A 23,476-nucleotide genomic window follows, 5' to 3' on the forward strand; every position below is an offset into this window, starting at 1 on the left:
GCAACAAAGGAGATAAGTGGATTAGTGACTGGACAAAGCATCTTTCAGCTGATTTAGGAACAATCCAAAGTCCTTCCCTAACTGATGTCTCCTAGAGCAACAACAAGCTTTGAAGAGATTTCACAAGCTTAGTGACCTGCAGGCCTTCTGAGAGCCTTGGGACAGAGAAGGAAAGAGACAATCCACCAATTTCCTGCTGTATTTTTGTACAGGCAACATTTTGAAGTTAAGGCATCAACAGGCATTACAAATCCAACACTAAAATTCCAAAGGCCAAACGAGGAGAAGAGATGGCAAATAACCTTATTACCCCAGCTCTGTACTACAAAAGTAGTACAGAATTACCGTACTACTCTGTACTACATACAGAGTTTCCCACATCTAGATTCCGTGCATCATGATCACAAGCCTTTTCAAGGCAACAATGCATTATCTTCCACAAGTAGCAAGCCAACAAACTCAGCAGCAAGTCAACATTTCAGGCCAGAGACAAACTCACTTCATTTTTTCAGCAAGGTTTTCTGTATTTTCACGGATTGTATGTGATAACTGGGACACTGGGTTCAACATCAGATTGTCAAAGATTACCTGAAATGTAAGGACAAATCAAAGAACATTTAGCAGAAGTGGCATATTACAAAAACGGATTTTTTTTTTTTTTTTTTACAGTAAATGATGTGCACTGAAACATCTTCATCTATCTGGATGATACTTGAAGCTCAAGAGAGATTAAGATGATGTGCAGCTTTGTTGTAGCACTTCAGCAAAAAGATCAATACTAATTTATTCAGATTTTTGCTTTCTAGAGAGAGAGAGACGGAGTTATCTGCAGTAATGTTACTATTTAAGCATTTCTGAAAGAACATGCTTAAGACTTTCCAAGTCTCACAGACACCTCTGGCCCTACCCTCCACCCTGCCCTCCCCAACCCAAACCGCCTAATCACAATGCAAGACAATGCACAAGCAGTCTCACTGAACACATCTAATACAGTTTATATGAGCTCAAGACACCTCCACAGCCAGGCATCCCACCGTGTAACATTCTGCTTTATTAAACACAACAGAAAACCACCAAACCCCAAATATTCAAGTCCCGTGGCTCAGCAGAGCCCCTGGGGTTCTGTCAGGAAAGCTCAGTTCAGCTGGGGACTCTCTGAACCTGCACCTTTTATTCAGCCTTGACACCTCTCTACAGGAGAGTGAGAGAATGCTTGAAGTCAGTCACTGGCAGGATCAGTATCAGTGCTCAGTCCAAGTTCTCCCTTCATCTGCCTGTCTAAATCACACTCCATTTCCAGAGTGACTGTGCTGGAGCCCAGCTCTCCCCTCCTGCCTGCAGTGCCTCCCTGGAGTCTGCCCCAGCTCTTCCATCTTAGTCAGAGAAAGTAAGCAGAAGCAACAGCCAAGTATTGTTCCTCTGCTCTCCAGCACCATCACTCCACTATACCCCTCATGTCAACACCATTCCCAGCCTCAAGATTCAGACCAGGCTTTCTCACCCTTTAGCATCATCCCAGTGATTTCCACGTTACCTTGCTCTCTCAGCCCTGAAGAACTGCAGCAAATTGCATACTTTGTAGGGAGCAATGCAGCGCTCAAGCCCAGCTGCAGAAACTCCTTGTAAGGTGCACATTCTGCCACTGCTCCTCCATGGTCAGCACCAACCAGGATTCAAGTTGCAGAAAAGTAAGGTGCCATTAAACTATCGGTGCTGCAGATTCCAAAGTTGACATTTTTGTATTTTTCTATAAAATAGCAGTGAAATAGCCTACGTGGGTTCTGACACTGAATGCCTCCTCCCAAACAACAGGTGACCAAGCCTAAGGTTTTAGTGGTGTTTTACGCAAAAGAGGAAACTTTCAGTCAGTATTGGCAAGAAGGGCGATTCCATTCCTCTCTTTCTTTTTTAAACACCATGCCTACAACCTACAAGTCAGAGCTCTTGAGAAGTGCTTTTTTCTTTTTTTGGAGTAGCAGACTTTGGCAGCTTAGAAAGAGCAGCTATACATACTGCAGCTTAAAGCAATGTCATATATAATGTAAAGAAAAAGGTGGCCTGCCTCCTCACGGTTTCTTGTCCTTGTTTTTCTTGAGGGATCCTCTTCTCTATTATCATTCATATTTTGGTCAAAATCCTTCAGTTCCACTGATCCTGGAGGCACTTTCTGGTAGTTCAGACTTGCTTCTGGAATGTGCTGCACCAACTTGGAAATAATGAGTAATGAGTCATTAAAAATTAGTAGGGAAGGAGGCACACAGGCACTCACTGCAGGTATTGCAGATTTCTAGTCAAGCCCCAGAGGAACACTGATTCATTTAAGTTTTTTTTCAGACAGGCATGGGTTCCTAAGCAAATTACTAGACCCCGATCCTGCAAGCGTCTACCCACTGCAGTCATCCTATGAAATTCAGTGGGGCCATTTCACTTTATAATTTTGCTTCTTGAACAAGTATTTGAAAAGTACATCTTTGCCTTTTCTTATTTTAGCTAAAACCCAAGAAGGCCATGTTTTCCCATATGTTACATTTTAATATATCAATGCAACATTAAAGCCACATTAAAATCATTCAGAAACCATTTAGTAACACATGGAAGAGATGAAAAAGCACTATAAACCCACTGATAATGCAAATAATTAACAGGAAGAACAGAAAAGACAAGACAGCTACTCCCGTGTGGTTGACTGACAGAAACTCTAAACGGGGAGGAGAATAACAGTGACAAGACAGAGATACAAAAATAATGGGATGGAAAGTGCACCTGAGATGGATATGCCAGCCGAAAAGATCTACGAGCAATCTGTGTTAAAACAGAAACAAAGAGATCAATGCTAGTGAATGGCTGTGACAGCAAGTATCAAAGAGAACACAGGGTTTGGGGTTACTTTGGGTTGACATTCCCAAAAGTGGCATTCCTGAGGACCAGCACTCAATTCCCACCCTCCCACATGCACTGAAGCCCATGGAAGTCCTGGTCACCAACCAGCTCTGCAGGTGTGGTCTTGGGCAGCTCCCCAGATACTTTGAAATGGACTGAGTGAAATCCAGCAGCCCTCCGAGCACAGAGAATGGGTTAAACATACAGCCCAGGAGGCTCTTTCACTGTCAAAGCACACAGCTCTTGTGAGGAAACCATGTGCCATCCAAGGTCCAGTCTCCCCACAATGCAATAGCACTTGGGTTATACACAGGCAGAAGGTATGAGATATTATGGTACAGGAGCACAACAGTCAAAATGCTTAAAAAGAGAAGCTTATTAGAAGCAGCAGCTTAGAAGAAGCTTATTAGCTAAACATCTTTTCATGAAGTGCAGAAATTGTTAGGCTGCCTGAAGCAGTCAAACAGCATCAGAAGGGAATGAGATATTCCTCCAGTCCAGCAGTTCTCACCACAACCAGTTAAAAACACAGTAGGGACAGCACCTGCTCTACCATCACCATCAGACTTTCATATGTGACCTGGTCTCTTCTCATGTTTTCTGTTCTGTCACATGTGGAAGCATTTCCTCCTGTCATACCAACACTCATACTGATTACATTAAGCAACAACTTCACAAATGTAATTGGGCTCTTCAGTTTTAGCTGTATCAACTTTAAAATAAGACCACCCAAAAGAATTTCACACAGGGCTAAAATATGTGGCCAGTGATGTGGGTTGACCTACTAGACTGTTTGCAGCAGTTGTGCTCAGTTTGATTGCTCTGCTCTGCAGAAAGCTGGGTCCTACAAAGCCTACACACCCACAACCCAAGGCATCCCAAGCAACCTGTGATTTTGGTAAATAGGTATCAGCAAGGTTTCACCCTGCTAAATGATTTTTGTGTTTTGTTTGGGATTTTTTTCTTAATTTGTAGCAATAGTCAGCTCAGTATGCCAAGAATTTAGATTATTATAAACTATACAGCTGAGGCTACAAAACCAAAACCAACCCAAACATGCACTGGGGAAACTGAAAACCCCCCTCACAAACATCCAAGACAACACCAGACCTGAAAGAACAGAACATGAAGAATAAGGATTAAATCTAAGGCTCCATCATAACTTTGAAGAGAACACGTATGATTTTAATCTTTAACCAAGCTTTGCAATAAAGGTATTTTAAAAAGTAATTCATTTAAGGCTGAGAAATGCCACACACTGGTCCAAAGTGAAGCTTCTGGTATGGCATTAAACTCTGCTTTTTTCTCCACATTATTAGAACAAGTATCAATATTTAGTAGTACTAAATCAAGAGCTAGCAGAATGGCATACAACACTGCAAGAGTCAGTGCAGTACAAGAGACAGTCACCCACAGCAAACATTTCTTAGTCACACACTTCCTTTTATCAGATGTTTCAGTACATTACTATTGTAACTATTGTAGCTATTCTCATCACTATGTCCTTTCCTAGAATATTTAATATAAACTACTTTATTAAACACTCAAAAAAAAAATTAAAAAAATCACAGTGGTTAGCATCATACACACTGATATTCAAATGTTTCCTAGCAACTTCCATGCATTAAGCCAAAATATTTTAGCAAAGATCCAGCAGCATTTAAGCTGAGGGAAGCATGCCTGCTGATTCTAGTCCAGCTCCAAAGAAGAAATACATTTATTAAACCCACATTAGTTTATATTACTCCCACTCACAACATGAACCCCAAGATGCACCATTCAGGATCCAGGTTCACATCTCAGCATTGTCAGTAGGAAGTCCTGCTGATTTAACTTGTTTCTGACTGCCACTAGCATGAGGCAGCTCCACTGATGCATGGTGGCATTTTGGGTGCAATTCAAATGGCCTCCCAGCCACTGGTCCTGCTGAAAACCACACTGCTATCTAACCCTGAGTCCAGTTAAAAAACACCATTAGATGAACCCACCAAAGGTTATGGCTCCTGACCTATAGAGGTCTTCATAGGCCCCTACCTGTGCTTCTCCCTTTACACCACTGTAAGGATTCAGAAACTACTCTATAGCAGTGGGTACTGCAGGGAGCACTACCTACAGCAAGACACAACCCTAATTTTGCTCTCCTGACTATTTATTACAAGGGGGCTGACTCGTATGTTCCTTAGAGCAGCTGCAAAGCCACATCACAGAGAAACCCTCAGTTCTCCTGGGTCTAAGCAATCCTGGCTTTGTGCTCCCAGCACTCATCATCACAACCATGCACTCTGGAGCCCACTGCTTTGCACAGAGTAGAAACACTGTTTTAAAGGTGTTCCTTTAGCAGCAGAGGACATATCCCTCTGTATGAGCTGACTCACGGCTGTACCCTTCAGTGGTACTCACAAAAAAAAAGCAGGTACCCTGCTTTTCTGTAAGGAAGCGAGTGCCAAGTACTGGTCATTACCAACCCACAGCAAATGTTTCATTTGCAAGTCAGAAGTAAACTAGATTTGTCACCTTAAGTGCTCAAAAAGGCAGTTTTGCAGGTGTGCCACTTGCAAGGAAACAAAGCAATAGAACACTCTCTCAAAGCCTGAAGTTATTGCAAAACATTTGTGTACTGTGGCTCTGAACAGCCCCAGGATAAAACACCTCCCTGAGCAGGCTACAAATGACCTCATTAGCCACCCCTGCCTGATCTTCTGGATATCTCCCTAATTTTCTGCTTTGCATCTTCAGTGATGATCACAGCAGGGTCACAGGGCCTCCAAGTACTCTCTGGCAGGGTAACAGGTTTGGTCCTCATTTCTGAATACTAAGCAAGACAGGTTTGCACTTCTCTCAGCAGTCAAAACCAACAGCGGACCAAGAGAGCTGTGTGTTTTTTTAAGCCCACACTGGTGGCAGACAGGAGGGATTTGGGGTTTAAACAGCAACAAAACCAATTTTGCTTTAGCAGCTGGAACCTCCTGGTGACCTTGCTGTCAAGTTTGAGCTGAGTCCCAGTGCTGCGGGACTAGTAAGCCAAATTAAGAAATCACTTCTCTCATCCCCAGTCCAGTGCAGACACAGTTCAGGAGGAAGCCACAGCTTCGCTGAAGAGCTGGAGACAGCACTTCCTAAACTAACTAACTGCATTCCTTGTTGTCCAACTAACCGGAGAGTAGAGTCCCTGCTCTCACCCATCAATACACAGATGGAGGAAACGGATTCAAGTAACACCTGCACAGAATTTCAACAGCTCTGGGAGAAAGGACACAGTAGAGGTACAAAATACAACTAATACAGAGCATGCAGCTAGAGTACATGATCTGTGCCTTGTCTGAAACAAGGAGAGAAACTCTGGATCCTTAGCACAGTAGTGCAGCACACCCAGTCCATCCTGTTCTTCAGATGCAGACTTCAGGGACCAAAGTCAACTACAGGCCATGATATCCTTAAGAAATAACATGACTTCCACCTCTTGCAATGCTGGCTGTGACACAGAGGAGGGCAAAATAAAGAGTGCTCAAAATAAACTGCAATATTTATGCTGATGTTTTTTAGGACAGGCTATGAGGATTTTTCAGTGCTGCAGCAACTGGAGATGCTGTCCTGGTCTCCTACCACAACCATGCCCCGCATACTTACTAGCATTTCTGTTGTCTTGAGTTCTTACCTCTTCTCTCGCCGATATGGTAGAAGCAGGAGTGTTGGGCATAGAGCTGAGGGAGGTGATTGGTCCTGTTCCTGATGAACTCTGTGAGTCCCCATCTCCAGCAACATCATGAATCTCCCGAGCAAGGATGGCCACATCCTTAACCAAGGTTTGGCTGAGCCTAACACACAGGGCACACAGCAGAGCCATTAGGACACATGATACAACAAGCCTCACACTCATAAAATATAAAAAGAGCAACCACAAAAAGTTTGTGGGAACTGTAACCCTGCATAGGTTAGGAAATGAAGAGGCTTTTTTGGGCATCTTAGCGGGGCGCTGAGGAGCACTCTGGCTGCATACAAAGTAAATCTACTCCCCTCCTGAACCCAGCTTCAAAGCAGAGATTTGATAAAAAGCAAATTCTAGTGACTACACTCTACCGGAATGTATTGGAGGCAAGCCATAAAGAGCCTGTATGTTACTGCTCCCTCACCTATCCACTCTGCTTCCTTCTTTTTTTTTTTCTTTTTATAGAATACAGACATTCTTCTTCTCAAGACTTCTTTGTTTTCCCTTACAAATACAAGGAAAAAAGTTTTTTACTTTGTTACTTAAATAGTAAGAATTCAAATTCTTGTTCACTTTTCCTCACGGTTTATAGACTATATATTGAAACATGTTTCCAGGCTCTCCAGAAGGACTGAGGGATTACCAGGCTAAGCAAAGCATACCTTAGGGGGATCTTGTTGCTGGAAACCAAGTCTTGAAACTTCAATCACCTTGACAGGTGTGCAGTTAACACTCAGTGATTGCAGCACTCTGCTCTACTTGCTCTAGATCTCAAAAACAGTTTTAAGTCTCTGGATTGTTGCTAGCAGAGGTTGCCAAAAAACCCTTTCAGACCAAAGGTAGCCATTGTGGTAACTTTAAAGAAAAGCTTCTGAGAGAAAAAAGATAATCTTGCAGCTAGCCAGCTTCATCTGAAAGACACTTTCTTCTTTAAGGGAAGAGAACCAAGCAATGTGATAAAACTGTCAGTTCATCAAAAAACTTCCACGGAAAGAAAATGCATAATTGAACTAATAAAAAGCGATTTGATCTGCCTGCCTAAGGTGCCCCCTATCTGTGCTGGTTTGGATAGAGCTGTCACCAAACACATCCATTATATGATTCACTTATTGTAAGCAAGTCGCATTTTCCCTTTTAACTCTTCCTGACTCTTCTACACCCCTCCCAGTTAATTTGGGAGCAGCAACGGAAATCAGAACTGCAATTATGAAGCAGACTCTGTGACCGAGCCCTGCAATGTGCAGTGCCAGACAAGTCTGATGCAACTGTTTATTTATAGCTGCTGCAACCTGAAGCGCTCTCCTGCGCCAGGAATGCTTCTAGGAGGGAAGCCAGCATCCCCTGCATGCACACTTTGCGCAGCACAGGTAACACAGCCTTATTTGAAGGCTGACACACTTTCTAGCAGCCTGACAGCAACATTCAGGCAAGTAAAGCCCTTTTGAGATCAGTGCAGCAAGCAATATGGGTGATGTGGAACTGCTGACCAAAAGTAGACAGCAGGCAGCTTCCTCAGTCAAAAGTATTTCAAGTATGGCCAGTACAATGGAAGACCAGTATTTCTGGAAAGCTGGCATAACACAGTTGCATATTAGAGACGTCAAACCTCAAATGCCACTGTTTAAAAAAAGAATCTATTTGCTTTACTGCTGAGGTCCTCCAGGCAACCATCAGACCACCAGTATACAATAGCTCCTCGTATCCAGGAACATCAAGCTTAGCAACGACTCATTTATACACAGGGCCTAGACAGATTTGGATTCAGTTGTGCCAAGCAAAGAGGTTTCATCCCTGCAGTGACTGCTTACTGCTCCCTCACTGGCTTCAGGCAAAGCAGCTTCAACAGTCTACATATTCAGTCTTTGCTAATCCATTTGAATTCCTCTGCAAGAGAATTAGGACAGTTCACACCAACCGCTCCATGCACACACAGTGACTTCCAGTAAAAAGCAGAGGTAAGCAGGTATAGACAGTTACATCTTGACAGACTTCAGACTACAAGAGAAGGCCCATCCACAGCTTGAACAAGAAACAAACCGAGATAAAATGTCCTGCACCTTGGCATTTTCTACAGAGAAGGTACAATCAGCACATCCTTGCACAGGCTACAGGTTTCATAAAAACCTGCCAAGTCTGAACAAGTCAATGTTCACATATGAAGGAGATAGCATGAAAACAACAGGAGAGAGTGCCTCTCCTACCTCTGCACCTGGGTTTGATTTGAACACCAAGGAGAACTCCACTCATTTTCAACATGTGGGTCAATACATAAAGCCCCACCTCACCTGGCTATTTCTGCTATCTCTGCTGTTTGCGCCATGAAGTTGTAGGGGTCAGGATGGTCATCAAATTCTTCATCATCATCTGTTTCTCTGCCATTGTACTTCTGCTTGCTCAGCCCAGAGCCACGTATCCTCGGTGTTTGTGTGGCTGTTGAAGTATGGGAGCGTTTGTGTTTAGGGGAGCTGTGATTTGAGCCATATTCCTCCTCCGAAGTAGAAGTGTAATCTGAACCCTGCGGTCTCCGCCTTGATGCTTACAAAAAATGAATTGGTTTCAGACAGAGGAAGGTAGTGAAGAGTAACTACAAAAGGGCAAAAAGGTAACACAAAACTAGCCCAAGAGCACAAGGAAAGCAGAGTTTCTGTGCAGATTTTAAGATAAACAGCACATTCTCAGAGCTAACTTCAAAGTTGAGCACTTCTATGGCTCACATTCTCTGCACAAATTTGGAGTAGGAAATCCCAATGGAAAAGCAAAATGACTGTGTTAACTCCAGTGTAGTAAATTATTACCACAGACTTGGTTTTATGTGCACAGAAGCTCTGTGTGTCAGTAGACCACATTTCAGACTCTTCATAGACCCACAGAAGTCCTTTTCTAAAAGGAGCCCAATTCTCAAGCCTGCAGACACCCTTCCGGTTAGCTGCAACTACAAGCAAAAGGAGTTTTGAGTGAAGTACAGATTGTGGTGGTTGGTGTTATTTGCTGGAGTCCAAACCCCAGCGCTGACCTCCTGCCTCACAATTCACATTAATGACACAAGGAAGAGTGTTCACACAGTCAGGATTGGCTCCAACCCCTGAAGCCAAGTGGAAGCTGCCCACTTAGCCCAACTGTTTCTGCAGATCTATAGACACCCAGGTCCTCCTTGCATGGGAAGTATCAAGATATCATTTGAAAACTGGGCTCCTGGTATTTGGTGCCTCACTACACTCTCTACAGATACCACTTCATTCCCTTCTGCCCTTTCCTGGAGAATGAAGACCCACCAAACACAGAACCAGACAAGTTATTTAGCATTACAACACCTAAATGCTTCACTGTGTTACCAAGCTTATCATAACACTGAAATACTGCAAGCAAATTAAGCCAGCATCATAGATCATACAAACAAAAGTAACAAATTTGGCATATAAAATACAGGTAGAAACTACAGATTACTACTGTATAGTGAAAAAAGTATTCCTAGACATTGCTATCTTAGCTATAGCTATACAAATGTCTTGGGTTAAGGTTTATATGTATATACACACAGGAAAATACATTTCGTCATATTCCATCTGCAGAGATGTTTGTTTTTTTTTTTTTTAAATACAGGTTTAGAATCAAGAGGTCATCTTCTGTCACTGAACAGCAATTTTTAATTCAAGAGCCTGATTTTCCACTCCTCTATGCCAAAGGAAATCAGAATCAACTCCCTCAGTACCATTCAAATTACATGGGGTAAACAAATCATGTACTCAAAGGAGCATAGGAGACAGGCCCTTAGCTTTCAGAACCGATAACTTGGATCATTCTGATGTTATCTGTGCATTTCACGTGAAGTTATTTCAGACGGCCCAACAATCTACTGGCATCTCTTGTCTCATGACTAGACAGTTCATTCTGTTCCTCCGTTAGCAAGATTAACTTTCTCCCGCTGGGACAGTTGGAAACTACTGTGATTAGCTAAACACTTTAAGAAATCTTTGAATAAATCAGCTACGTTTGCTTCCTTGTTCCCAAGGCTTAACATTCAGTGCTTTTAAGGGTTATTGTGTCAATCTAAAAAAATGTCTTGATGACACAGTGCAATAGTTCAGTTTATCAATATTTCACTTCACAGGAACAGGGTGCTAGGTGCTGATTCACTACATCTGTAATAGCATTACTACAGGCACACACATCACACTTGGTACAACACAATGAAGCATGAAGCACACTAGGATGTGCAAGGTCCATAATTCTATCAAGGAATTAGGAGGTTAGTATTTTAAAAGCAACTAATTCAGAGAAAGGATTAGCATCATCTGCTGCAACTATAGACAAGGAAGGTGTTAGCATGCTGCTACAGAGTTATAGAAATAAAAAACCAATTCATTTAAACAAAGAACTGGACAACACTTATCATTTTTCTCCGAATGATTTGAAGTCTGTGGTCCAAAAGCAGAGGGAGTGCAAAGAGTGCCTCCTGTTTGGAAAACTCTAACCACATTATTTTGCTTTGATTTTGTTACTGTTTAACAACAAACCAGTACCAGCATCAGCTCAAAAAAGGCAAGAGAAGAAACTGTACATACTCTTTTAGCTTATTCGTGTTCCGATTTACATGCATATACAAATGTGTCAGGAAAAAAAAAAATCATCAAAATAAAAAAGGAAGCTGGATGCACTAAAACAATCCAAATCAAAACAAGCAGCAAATAACATTTTTAGCATGCAATAAAAACAAATAATGCAAGAAGAATAATTATTTCAGCTGTATGAAAATGCACAAAAAGGACAAATCCAGAACTGTAAGACCCCTTCAAAAAACACAGTTCTGTTGAAAATAGCATTCCTTTCAACAGGCCCAAGAAACTCAGCCAAAGGGCTTCTTCCTGTCCCTTTGGCCCCCCTCATTCCTAAAATCCTGAACAGACACTGCTTTGCCACATCCATGGTAGGTCAAGGACTACAAGCATAGACCAGGACTTAGACCAAAGGTGTCACAGAGACAACCTTTGATTACCAATTACCATCTTAGAGTTGTCACCTGCATTGTTCCCACCTCTTAATTAAAGGCTGATTTCAATATGACAAATGTTGATATTGTAATAGTCTGCTGAGTGCATAGCTACTGGGCAAGATAGCCCCCCAGACCTCTGCCTTGTGGGTAACACAAATGTGCACCTGCCTTACCTACAGCAAAAGTAAATGAAAATACACAGTAGTGGGAATCCCTTGGGGCAATCAATGTGTACTGTCAGCTCCACATTTGCACTTACAGGAAGAACAACACAGGGACATTTATTTCTTGTTCTCCTGTTTGAAACACCTTCAAACCTGCCACCTTGGACATCAGCTGTCATCAACACTATTACAAGCTCTCTGGGAGCAAATTTTGAATCTTAGAAGTCAATGAAAACCAGAATTCCTAGTGGCACTGGAAAGTGCATTAAATTCGATCTCTTTAAACGGTTACCATGCTTCTGTGAGACAGAAAAAAAAAAAAGCTATTTGCAACATTCTCACAGACAACACCATAATATAGTATCTCACAGGGTATGAGAGATGCTCTGGTGTCTCCAATCCCACAGGAAGTCAACCTCCATACCGCCTGTTAATGCAGACTTTGTACTCACAGATGCAGCACTTGTATTACCGAGATACCAATCCTCGGCAACCACATACAGCCTATAAATCAGAAAGAGGAGAACAGGGGAGAAATATAAAGCAAGAGCACTTACCAGATGAGGAGGAATACTTGACACTGCTTGAACGGGCCCTGTTGAAAGGCTGCTTTGCAGAAGCCGCAGCTGCCATTTTCCTCGCCACAGCTCTAACATCTGAAATACCCGTCTTCCGATAGGACTCCACGCTCCGGCCAGAAAACCCCGTCCTTGACTGCGCCGTCTCAGAGTCACTGGGCACCGTAAATGAACCAGCCCTTTTTCTCGGCATTGCGAGAATGTCCAGCCGGGAGAGCTTCTTTGTCTCTGTGGACTGCTTGGGGCCCGGAGCAGTGGCTTCAGGGTTGGAAGCTGTTTTCTCAGTATCAACACCTTCGTTATCTGAGGCATCTCCCAGTCGGGCACGACGTAGCTTCGAGGCCCTTGTGGGTCGCGGGGTGGATAAACTGTTAGAGCGGGTGAGGACTTGCTGGATTTTCTGCACATTGGAGGTTGTTTTGCTGTGGTCCTCCTTGGTGGCCTGAGTAAAAGGTTTTCTTCTGGGAACCGGACGGGTTACAGAGTGCTCATGGTCAGACACAACTGCATCAGGGACCGGCAAGTAGGGCAAGCTTGAGCTTCTCTCATCATCTGTGAAGTCAAGAGAACCTCGAGTCCCAGCACTGCGCTTCATCTGGAAACGTTTGGCAGCCTCCACACGGTTTGATGCCTCTGGTGCTTGTGTCTTCCGCTTCTCCGTCAGTCTGTCCCGAGCAGTGGGCTGCCCACACTGGTCCTGGATGGACGGCGTGGAGGAAGATTTTTCCTTCTGCAAGCTCGCAATCACTTTGCGTTTTGGGGCAGTTGTTGGGACATTTTTGCCACTCACCATGCTGACTGTGCTGGCAGTATCCACATCTGAGTCCCCAGACAAGGAGTCCTCCAGCTGACCAGCAGTTTCCAAGGGCTCCAACTGTTGGCTTTGACCAAGTAATTTGGCTTCCAGTGCTGCCAAAGCAGTTTCAGTGTCCTTAAGGAGAAGGTGAGTCTCCTGACCAAAGTCCATACGAGTTGACCGAACAGCCTCTAAATCTTTAAGTAGAGGGTGACTTGAAATATGCGGGAGTTTATTTTGAGGAGCACCACTGCTAGATTTATCTTTGGTAAAACTTTCCTGTCTAACAAAAGATGATGCTTCCTTTCCTGCCATGTTTTCTTGATCTTGAGGAAGACTCTGATGAAGGGAAATAACTACTTTTCCAGATGCACTTACATAAGCGCTAACATCTTTGACGGGTGGCTTTCCAGGAACTGGTGTGCCATTAGACTTGAAGGAAGACTCCTGATCCTTGCTGTCTTTGTCTGATCGACCATGGGACATGCTCAGAGAGAACTTGGAGGGAATCCCCACTTCGTTGCTGTTATCACCAATGTAGAATGAAGTAGAAACTGGCTCACTTACAGCTCTCACGTTTGAGACTCGGGAGACTCCTGACTGCTGACTCTCTGATCTTGTGTCTTCTCCCATCTGCTCTAGCATTTTATTGTTCTCTTTATACTTCTTGCCTTTTTCTGTGCTGAAGCCATCATCAGATCTGCTGGCATCACTAAGGCTATCTGGATCCAAGTCTTCTTGGATGAAGAGATGGCTGCTGGCATCGCCATAGGCTTCCATGCAGTGGTCCTTCACAATGGTTCGCTTGGTAACCTCAGAATAGGACTCCTGGCAAACCAGGACTGTGGGCGTAGGACTGTCTGATTTATCACTTGGTGGGAGTTGGGGAAGAAGGCGTCTTGTTCTCAAGGGCACAGTGTTTTCTGGTTCCCCAGATTTTGGGGCTACACCATTTTCTGGAAAGAGTTAAGTTGGCAAGAATCAACTGTCATACAACTATACACTTACTTATTTATTTAGGAAGAGCTTCATCCTGCAAAGTTCAACTCCGCAAAAGCACTCACAATATATGTGCTTAGAACTAAGCTTTTATGTAATATGAACATCAGTAGGGCCTGGCTGGTATCTACTTCCTCCGGTTTATCAATACAGACTCTATACTTAATTCTTTTGCTGCATCAGATTGCTCAACGCCTTCCCTCTCTCAAGGCAGGATTTCAGATTAATTCTCCCAGAATATTCTCAGTACTTGCACATGCTTTAGAGGCTAACAGCATCGCTGGCATTTATCTACCATAAATAAGCCCACAGAAAAGAGATGAAGGGCCATCAGACACACCACTACAGCAATGCAGTATTTTAGCATTCACAGATTTGTAAAATCAACTAGGTTGGAAAAGACTTTTAAGATCATGAAGTCCAACCATTACCTCAGGGCTGCTAAGACTACCACTAAACCGTATCTCTGAGGGCCTCATCTACATGGCTTTTGAACACTTAAATAGATGGTGTTTTTCACAGCACACGTTCTCAATCATATCAAGCAGCACAGCTTCAGGAGAAAGACCCTATAACAATTAAGAGACTATAAATTATTGCTAACTACCCAAGTGGGTGGAATTAGCAGAACCGATATACTTCATAGAAAGAGGGCTTTTCTGTCTCACATACCACTTGCCAGGACTTATATCTGATTCTGCCTCTAAATACTAGGATAACTGGTTATTTGACTATGATAATATTTCAAACATTCAAGGAATCAGGTTCTCACACAGTGTAAAAACAGTGGCAATGACCTCTGAAACAAAGGTTTCTTCTAATCTTTACTGAATCTATCTACAGCTGTTGATGGTAAGAAGGTAATGACAAGTATTTCCAAGCAAATGTTGAAAAGGTTTACAAAAGTCAACAAAGCACCCTTCTCCCTTTCTCATAAACCAACCAGGCCATGGTGTCTGTAAAGCTGTCTTCTCAGCTATGGTGAGACCCTGATCCCTCTATATGCAGCTTTCTAATCCGATCCCATGCTTCAAACCTGTCAAACAACTGGGCCAATCCCAAAACTGCCTAAAATTTTCAGCGCAGCCAGACATAGGAGAAGCTCACAGAAAAAACCCAGAAGTCAGCAATCAAATCCAGGCAACTTGCAAAGGGCTTTCATCTGGCATCATAAGGCAGCCTAAAGAATCACTACTTGGGGCTAGTTAACACCCAAGGCCCTTACAATCTTTCTTCTTCCCAGATGCCCTTTAGTCATTTTAAACCTAACATTTAAGACTTTCTTGGATCACACTGAAATGCAAACCAGAAGCTCTCTTTCTCCATTTTTACTCCACTGGGAATGATTCACTCTGTCCTTCCCATCCCCAAATACATTCACTAAAACAGAAACTAAGCCACAGCCAGATGCACAGACGCCCTTAATTTCTGCTTTCCGTATCATCCTGGCTTAGATTCAGCCACCTTCAAACAGTAATGTCAGGATGAGACTTACCTGCACCTCCATCACCCTGCCCAGAGACAGATCCAGAGTCAGAGTAACTGTCCGCAAGGCTTGCCCACCTAGACACCCACTTCTGACTCCCTTGAGATGCTGCAGACATCTACAACAAGGTAGGGAAGGTAGTATCAGAAGGAGGGGTTTTGAACCAAATTCTAGCCACAAAAATCTCTCCTCTCATACACGCAGCATTCAGTCTCCTCAAAATGGAAATCAATTTACACATCATATCTCCATCTAGACAGAAAACCCATCTACACCTCCACCATTCCAGCAAATCCACCCAAACTGCCCATACCTGTGCATCAGCCTGAGACCCACTCACAGCTTTTGAGGCAAATGCCTGGAGCAAGGGTGACTTCTGACTAGTGCCATTTTCACTGATTAGATGCTGATGAGAACTGGAGTCATCTTTTTCACCTTTAATTATTGGTCTAAAAGCTGAAGAGATTCTGGAAAATTCAGGTGACTCAAGAACACCAAAAACCTGAAAAGGTGTTTGTATGGGAAAAATTAAAACCCTAGAAAATGAAAAACATTAGCCCAAAATCCAAACCCATGAAGCATTAGTCAAACACAAACTATGATCCCAAGGGGCCAGAAACATTTGCCAACCCTTCCATACCACCTATGTAAATAATTTTCTTCTGTATTCTGCAGTAGCAGCTTTAAATCCACTTATTCATAGAATCCCCCTCATGCCCACCTTTCCCCTCTCCCACATTTCAGTGTGTTGCCTTTAAAACAGTAGTAACTTTCACTGAAAAGGAGTCACTTTTCAACCTTGAGAAATGTAGGATAAGTGTCAGTAAACCTATTTACCAACCCATTCATGAAGAATTAGGGGAGGGGGCAGACACTGGAGTTCCATCTATACACTAGCAGAAAGTGTACTGAGCAAAGCATCCCTGCACTGCCATGTGAGGACCTAGGAAAGGATGCACCTCAGACCTGTGAGTCTTTGAGCCACTTGGCCAGATTCCCTCTGGAGATAAACAGGCTGTACACTATGGGGGTGACCAAGATCCATGCTTCAGAAGGGCCTGTTTCTCATCCCTGGCTACAAGTAGTTCAGAGGAAGAGGCCACCAGAAAAGGTGTCTATGCTGGGCAGAGATAGCCATAAAGTTCTCCATTCTTGTGTATAACGGTGGTGGAATAAAGAGCAGAATCACCTCAATTTCAAGTCCAGAATTCATACCATCTTTCTTCCTGGACAGAAACACTGAGATCCAATCATTAGCTGTTTCCGAAGTGGCAGGTCTGCACTTGTCCTGGTTTCAGCTGGGCTAATTTTCTTCCTAAACCACAACAGCACTGCACCAAGTCTACAGCAGAGTCAGCTTGCCTGCCCAAGTCACATGGCTGCCAAGACTACTCCCCAGAAATAATCGTATTTTTGTGGCATTTTTCCTCCTATTTCCCCACCAGCACAATCAACTATCTAATGTCAGGACCAGGGCCTTGCTGTGGCTTGAACACCCTGCCCTGAAAGTTTCCGATCGCATTTCAAACAAGATGTAAGGAGCAAATGTAATAAGTAAACAAAACAGCAAAGCTAAATCCAGGCTCACAGAACACTATATACAAAGCTTTAAAACCAGGTTCAATTAAGGCTTCCTTTAAACCTCACCATCCTCCTGCCTGCATTACACTAAATCTTCATAGCAACTTGCCAGTTTTGTTTTCATAATAGACTGCAGGTGAAAGTTAAATCTGAAAACCAGCCAAACTTTGGTTTGCCCTGTGGTTGCTTAGTTGCGTGGGGTTTGGTGGTGTGTTTTTTTTTTTGCCTCTCCCTCCACTCTGCGGTTTTGTTTTTAGGCACTTTGCAAAATCCAAACAAATACAGATCCATCTAGGATTGCCTCTGCCCTAGAGCACACCCTTTGCTATCTCAACTAGCTGCCACTTGCCCTGCCAGCAAGCACTCCCTTTCTAAGCAGGCATAACCAGCTACAGTCATCTACCACTAAGGCTTGTGAAGGATAAAAAACCTCAGCCCTTAGCCTACATTTACTTTGGCCTAGCATGGGACGCTGCATCAATGATGGGCTGCAGTTCCTGTCTTCGTAACAGTGGGCAGGAGGTGACACAAGGCCAAGGCAGAGACCCGGGAGCAGTCCTGGAGAACAGGAGCTCCCAGCCATGGCTGTTGGCAGGACGAGTCTAACCTTTATTCAGTTCCTCTAAACAGACAGCAAGCCCACTCTTGTGTTTTTGCATCTAAATCCCATTTTGGAAGCAAGGCAGCTCTTTGTTGTGATTTTACCTTGCCTTCTTGCACTTTGTGGGTTTGTTGTTTGTTTGTAATACAGTTGTTTTGTTGGGTTTTTTTTTAAAGACAAGCCCCACAGTTAGCTGGGACCTATCCTTAAGACAGGTCACCCAGGATGATTTCCCACCCCTAACCATAAACCCCTGCTGCATCCAGTTCAAAAGGGAGCAGCCCTTTGCAGCAACAGCTATCAAAAGTAGGCCCTCCAGCAGAAGGTGCAGAAGCCCAAGCCTTCAGCCCTCAGATCACTGGCTAAGCACAGAAAAGCAGCATTTACCTGATCTATCATTTTTCGTGCTTCCTCCACCTCTTTATCCTGTGACTCCGTCTCAATTGTGTATGTGCCCGTCTCACTTACACTGTCTTCCTCATCATTCCTCCTGCCCTGGGCAGACTTTACGTCTGGAGGTGGAATAGAGGCAGACTCTGGTTCCGACGATATAACCACATGCGGAGCTACCGGCACAGGCAGAGGTGCTGGTTTCTCGGCATTTGGCTTCCCAGACTGAGCAGTCTCCCGCAAGTACTCAGCCATAAAATCCTGAGCCATTTTAGACTTCCTCCCAACACTCCCGTAAGTTTTGACTCTGGAAGCAGAGGAGGATGAATTGTTGATCCGATCTTCCGTCTTCTCCCTCTTGAAGGAGCTAGTTCTTTGAGTCCCAGAGGAGCTGTTACCGGGTTTGCCTGTCTGGGCTCCGAGGTGGGATGGTGGCACCGTATTTCCCAGCTTCTCCGCTGGCAATGCATTCTTGCGCTTTTCAGCCTTGGTCTTCATCCCTGGATCAGGGTCGCTCTGGGAGGAGTGAGCACTGTGTGTGAAGGACTGCGACCGCTTCTTCCTTGGCGTGTCCTCAAAGAATTCAATGACAAAGGCCTGCTTGTTGTGCAGCATCTCATGGGGATCACGCCTCATTTGGCGCTGCAGCTTGGTTTGCTCTGTTGCACGTTCACTGCCAGTTGTCGTCTCCTTCTCTGCCTTAGGGACCACGGGGTCTTCAGAGTCACTCTGCGTCCCGTCCTCGTGCCTATTGCCTGGAAACAGGGTATGTAGATTTGACTTCCATACTCTCAGTTGCTGTAGCCCCGTCATTACCGCCTAGTTGAAATTTATCATTCCAATTAAAAGAAAACAAAAACAAAACCAAACAACTCCAGAGACATCTGCTGTGGTGCAGGGACTGCATCCCATCAGAGGAAACAGAAGAGAAGGCAGATATCTCCTGACCACACTTTTCAAAACTGGTTGGCTATCAAGTTATTAAAAACCAATTCAAGAAGTAATTTCAACCCCAAGGGTTTCTGATTTTTTAACACCGATTGTTTTAGAGAGCTAATGTTTTACTTCTGTCTTTTTTCCATTTAAATAAAAAAGTTGGCATTATTGTGCCGTGCTACTCAATTACAATGGTTCAAGATCATGTCATTAGGCTTTGTTACAGAGCAGAAATATCCCTGCAGGATCAACAAATAACCCCCACACACTGCAACCCATGAAACCAAATCCCCACAGTGAAAGACCAGATCAGTACATGCACCTCTGAGTGCTTACATCATCCTTCCCTACAAGGTAGAACTAAAACAGAGGCTAAACAGAAAAGTGAATTTTTTACATTTCTGAAGATTTAAGAATCACACCATGACACCCCCATTAGTTGCATCATCCTATCACCAGCCAAGCAAAGCTTCAATCATTACTTAAGAGTTCACTGAGCTTAAAGCAAGCTTAAAATTATTTTCATTTATGTTAGCAACAACCACCTTTACAAACTTCTCTACGTATCAGTGATGCCTGCCCCTCAGCACCACAGTTCAGGACTCTCAGAAAGCAAGTTAAACAAAAAGTTAAAATAAAACAAAAAACAAACCTTTTTTTGGAGAAGGAAACGGGTGTGAAGGCACACAACACGATTCAGTCAACGACCAGGAACCTGTCATTGGGAGAATGGGGAAAGAGGTCTCTGCGCTCTAGACTGTAATATTCAGCAAGATATACTGTCTACAATACCACGTGTTTGTCAGGGAAACTGCTCAAACCTACTTTACAAGTTCTCCAGGCACATGCGTGAAGACCATTTATTACCTCGAGTTAGCTGTGAAAAATTAGAATTTAATACAAGATCCATTCAACCCAGGAGTCAGTCCTCTGAAGAGTTTCCTAACACCCTCAATGAAGGGAGCCAGAAAATTTTGTACTGTGCCCCGAGGGCTGATAAGCTTCATCCTTGGAAGGGAAAGTTCTTAAATTAAAGATTCTTGGCTAAGAACTCTGCTGAATGCAAAACAGTGAGGACACAAGGAGAAACACCCACTGTGCCCCTGGATGCTCCAGCAGAACACCATGCAAATCCCCTCAAGCTGCTAAGACCTGAACTCTATAGTCTTGATAACAGGCTTGACATTGACCACATTGCTCCTAAAAATGAACAATGTAAGTAAGAACCCTGATGGTGGGCATCTCTGATCCTGAAGACCCAAACCTGGCAAGCAGCCAGCGGTAGCCTCCAAGACATCTTCAAAATTAGCCATGCCAGAAGAACATATTACACAGCTATCACAGATAAGTAACACCCTGTCTTCTGTGAAAGCAGAAGTGTATAAACTCCTCAGGCCACCCTCACTGTATGTTTTAATCAAATGTCCAAAGAGCCGATTTCCTGATATGCAAATTATGCATTAAATTACCTCAGCTTCTTTCCTTATGGACTGTAAAGAGTCTAACCTAACTCTAGTTTTCTCCAAGAGGAAAACTACTGAAGCACATATCTATCCTTGTCAATGCTCAAGTCAACAAAATCCAGTGCCACAGCAACAAAAAAACTCCAAATCAACCCAAACCCTCTATCACACAGTCGCATTAAACTGAAAATAAGACCCTAAATAACCAATCAGGGCCCTTATTGGGAAGAACTAGAAACAAGCAACGACAACAAAACAGTTCAATGATTTGCCATGCCAAATCCCAAGGCTGGATATGTGAGACCTTCTTGACCATCGGGGCTTCTCAAAAACAACATATACAAAACAGCAAACTGGGAGGTGTAATGGGCAAAACTCTTCATATTATGAGAAGGTTTTCTTCCAACAAGGACCAAGCAAATATTTAAGGGAAAATGAGGTACTGCTCTTGTTTAAGGACCTCAAACACATGTAGGTCTGTGTAGGTCTGATAACCTTCAATATGACTTAATCAGTTCAAGTTGCAGTTCATAGGAGAGCTTTTCCAGAAGCCTGCAAGACAGCGAGAATGCAGGAATCTATGGTCTCCCTCCTATCTGCTCAGTGTATGGCCCAAGAGAGACATCTAAGCCAGTCTAAATCTTGCAAAATATATTCAAAGTCACATGCAAATCCTGTGAGTCCCAGCAGCTTCACTAAAAACTGGGCTCCAAAATACACTTCAAACCTTTGAAAACACCCAAAGAATTCCTCACAGTGACACACTTAACAGGGCACAGGTCCACAAAACCTGAAGTTTTTGAACAGAGCAGGGTTTCAGGGAAGCTTTAGTTTAAGAGAAGAAACCTTCTTCTACAATTTCCTCCTCTGGTGATTGCATATATCTCAACAAAATCACCCATCTCCATGCCAGGACATTCTGTCATCTGATCAAGTGGCTCTGGTCATTACAGCCATCAAGATGATCACAGTGTATTCCTGACTACAACTAAAAACAAAAGTCATCCCTTCAGTTAGAAGCCAAGAGAAGAAAATCCACTGGAATACTTGTGTTTACCAGCCTGCCCAACCACATGGAAATTATGTCACACATTTAAAAATCAAAATTATTTTTTCTATCACTGTTAACTGCTGATCTGACATTATAGATGTAGAGGAACCAGACCAGAGTGTCCGCAGGCCAGCATCACACATGACTTCAGGGCTAGGTGAAGAGCCTGCTAGCTGGATTCAAAACCATTAACAGCCATTAAACAAATATTCTTCATCTCGCAGATTTGGAGCAGAGATAATTAAGTTCAATTCTCCTTGACAGAAGAAGGGGTTTCCCCCTTTCTTATGATGCATTTGTATGGCCAACAGAGAACTATATCACATGACAAGACATTCACTCACCTTTAAGTGTCCTCACGTGAACTGGCAGGTCACTCTTTGTACTGTACACATCATCACTTGGAGACTGCCGTCTGATCAAGCTTGGGTCATTCTGGACAAGCCAGTCAGCCACTTTGCTCTCTGCTGACATCACTTCTGTATGAGCTGGTTCTTTACTATACGGTCTTCTCTGTCTGAGTGAAAATTTAGTGACGTGGTCTTTTATCTTTATTTTACCCGGGGTACCATCATCAAATTCAATGGTGAAAGAGGCATGACTCTGTACAACAGGGGCTACTACAGCATCAATATCCTTTGTTGGGATCTCATGAACCTGTGTTTCTTGAGATTTTGATGGCTGCTGAAATTCTTTAGTTGGAATCTCAAAGTAACTCGGCTCTCTACGAAAGGCAAACACAGACTGTTCTTGGGCATCTCTATAAGCAGAAATATTACCATTCAGTTCCTCTTCATGTTGGGTTATCTCTTTTGATCTTTCTACAAAAGGGAAAAAAAAAACAAACAAACAAAACAACAACAGCAAGAACACCTTAAACTCACAAAAATTAGGTTAAATGGATTAAAGAAAAAAATACAGGTTCTGGTTTAGATAGCTTGCTACCCTGGCCTCATCACTGAAACAGGTGATTACCATACTGCTGTGATTACAAATGCATTGACCAGCATTTGTGATAACCACTTTGTCCTTTTTTCCACTGCTCCCCAGAGAGCTGAGAACATACACGCACAGTTCTACGCTTTGAGAAAACCTGTGAGGCTGGTAGTATTTTAAGGTTTCTGTATGCCAGAGCTGATGTAAAAGGAAGATCCTGTTTCAGTCTGCCGAATTCACTTGCATGCACACCTACTCAGCTTTCCACAATACAAAGGAAAAGCTTGAGTGTGTGCAAAGCTAATCACAGACATAGTTTTTGCTGGAGCCACACCTAATTCTGTAATATGACCAAGGACAAAACCACATTTTTTTGGTAGTACCAAAACTTCTTGGCACTTACTTGGCACATAGTCACTTACTTATTTCAAACTATTGGGAGGGCTGCTACTCACAGCACTTCTCTGCTAGAGAACAGATAGACTGCATGTGCATCATGTGCATCAAAATAAAACACTTCTTGGTGCAATAAAGAATATGCTTGATAGAAACATCGTTTACTGCACAAGTGAAAAATGATGCATCCTCCATGCACAGAGATTCACAACAGAAATGGTAAGGCTAAATGGCTTCCGAAGATGATGAGTTAAGAAACACATTGCTTCCATATTAATCAAATCCAGTCAACGCATCAGCTCTTAAAGCACCTTTTAGATAGGAAATTCCTAGGAGACACTGAACGGTTTACTGAGGTGGGCTGCACACAGTCACAGATAGAGCACTGCTGTATGATTAGTCTCAGACAAGCTTAGCAAGGCCTTTCTCATCCATACTGAATTATTCCACAACTGCCATTTCTAATGTTCAAATATTATCAGGGAAACATTTTCATTTTCTCTTATTCTGGTTTCATCAGCAG

General features: G+C 43.2%; 1 protein-coding gene across 3 annotated transcripts in view; it reads right to left on the reverse strand.

The window, feature by feature from the left end:
* CEP170B (centrosomal protein 170B) overlaps nucleotides 1-23,476 on the reverse strand; it is a 54,520-nt gene that overhangs the window by 2,164 nt on the left and 28,880 nt on the right. The window contains exons 9-19 of one of the 3 annotated variants that reach the window (XM_057416154.1): nucleotides 21,966-22,442; nucleotides 19,760-19,822; nucleotides 18,169-18,926; nucleotides 15,913-16,101; nucleotides 15,609-15,717; nucleotides 12,298-14,070; nucleotides 8,872-9,121; nucleotides 6,536-6,695; nucleotides 2,764-2,802; nucleotides 2,063-2,206; nucleotides 500-588 (exon numbers count right to left, since the gene is read on the reverse strand). In XM_057416154.1, the coding sequence (XP_057272137.1) occupies nucleotides 500-588; nucleotides 2,063-2,206; nucleotides 2,764-2,802; nucleotides 6,536-6,695; nucleotides 8,872-9,121; nucleotides 12,298-14,070; nucleotides 15,609-15,717; nucleotides 15,913-16,101; nucleotides 18,169-18,926; nucleotides 19,760-19,822; nucleotides 21,966-22,442 (4,051 nt within the window). The remainder of the gene's footprint in view (nucleotides 1-499; nucleotides 589-2,062; nucleotides 2,207-2,763; nucleotides 2,803-6,535; nucleotides 6,696-8,871; nucleotides 9,122-12,297; nucleotides 14,071-15,608; nucleotides 15,718-15,912; nucleotides 16,102-18,168; nucleotides 18,927-19,759; nucleotides 19,823-21,965; nucleotides 22,443-23,476) is intronic. The other 2 variants (XM_057416156.1, XM_057416155.1) reach the window with 2 other exon arrangements.

The sequence above is a fragment of the Pezoporus wallicus genome, unplaced genomic scaffold, assembly GCF_028554395.1.
Source record: "Pezoporus wallicus isolate ANWC-B61680 ecotype Strahan unplaced genomic scaffold, APGP_CSIRO_Pwel_v1 scaffold_2146, whole genome shotgun sequence".
Classification (NCBI taxonomy): domain Eukaryota; kingdom Metazoa; phylum Chordata; class Aves; order Psittaciformes; family Psittacidae; genus Pezoporus; species Pezoporus wallicus.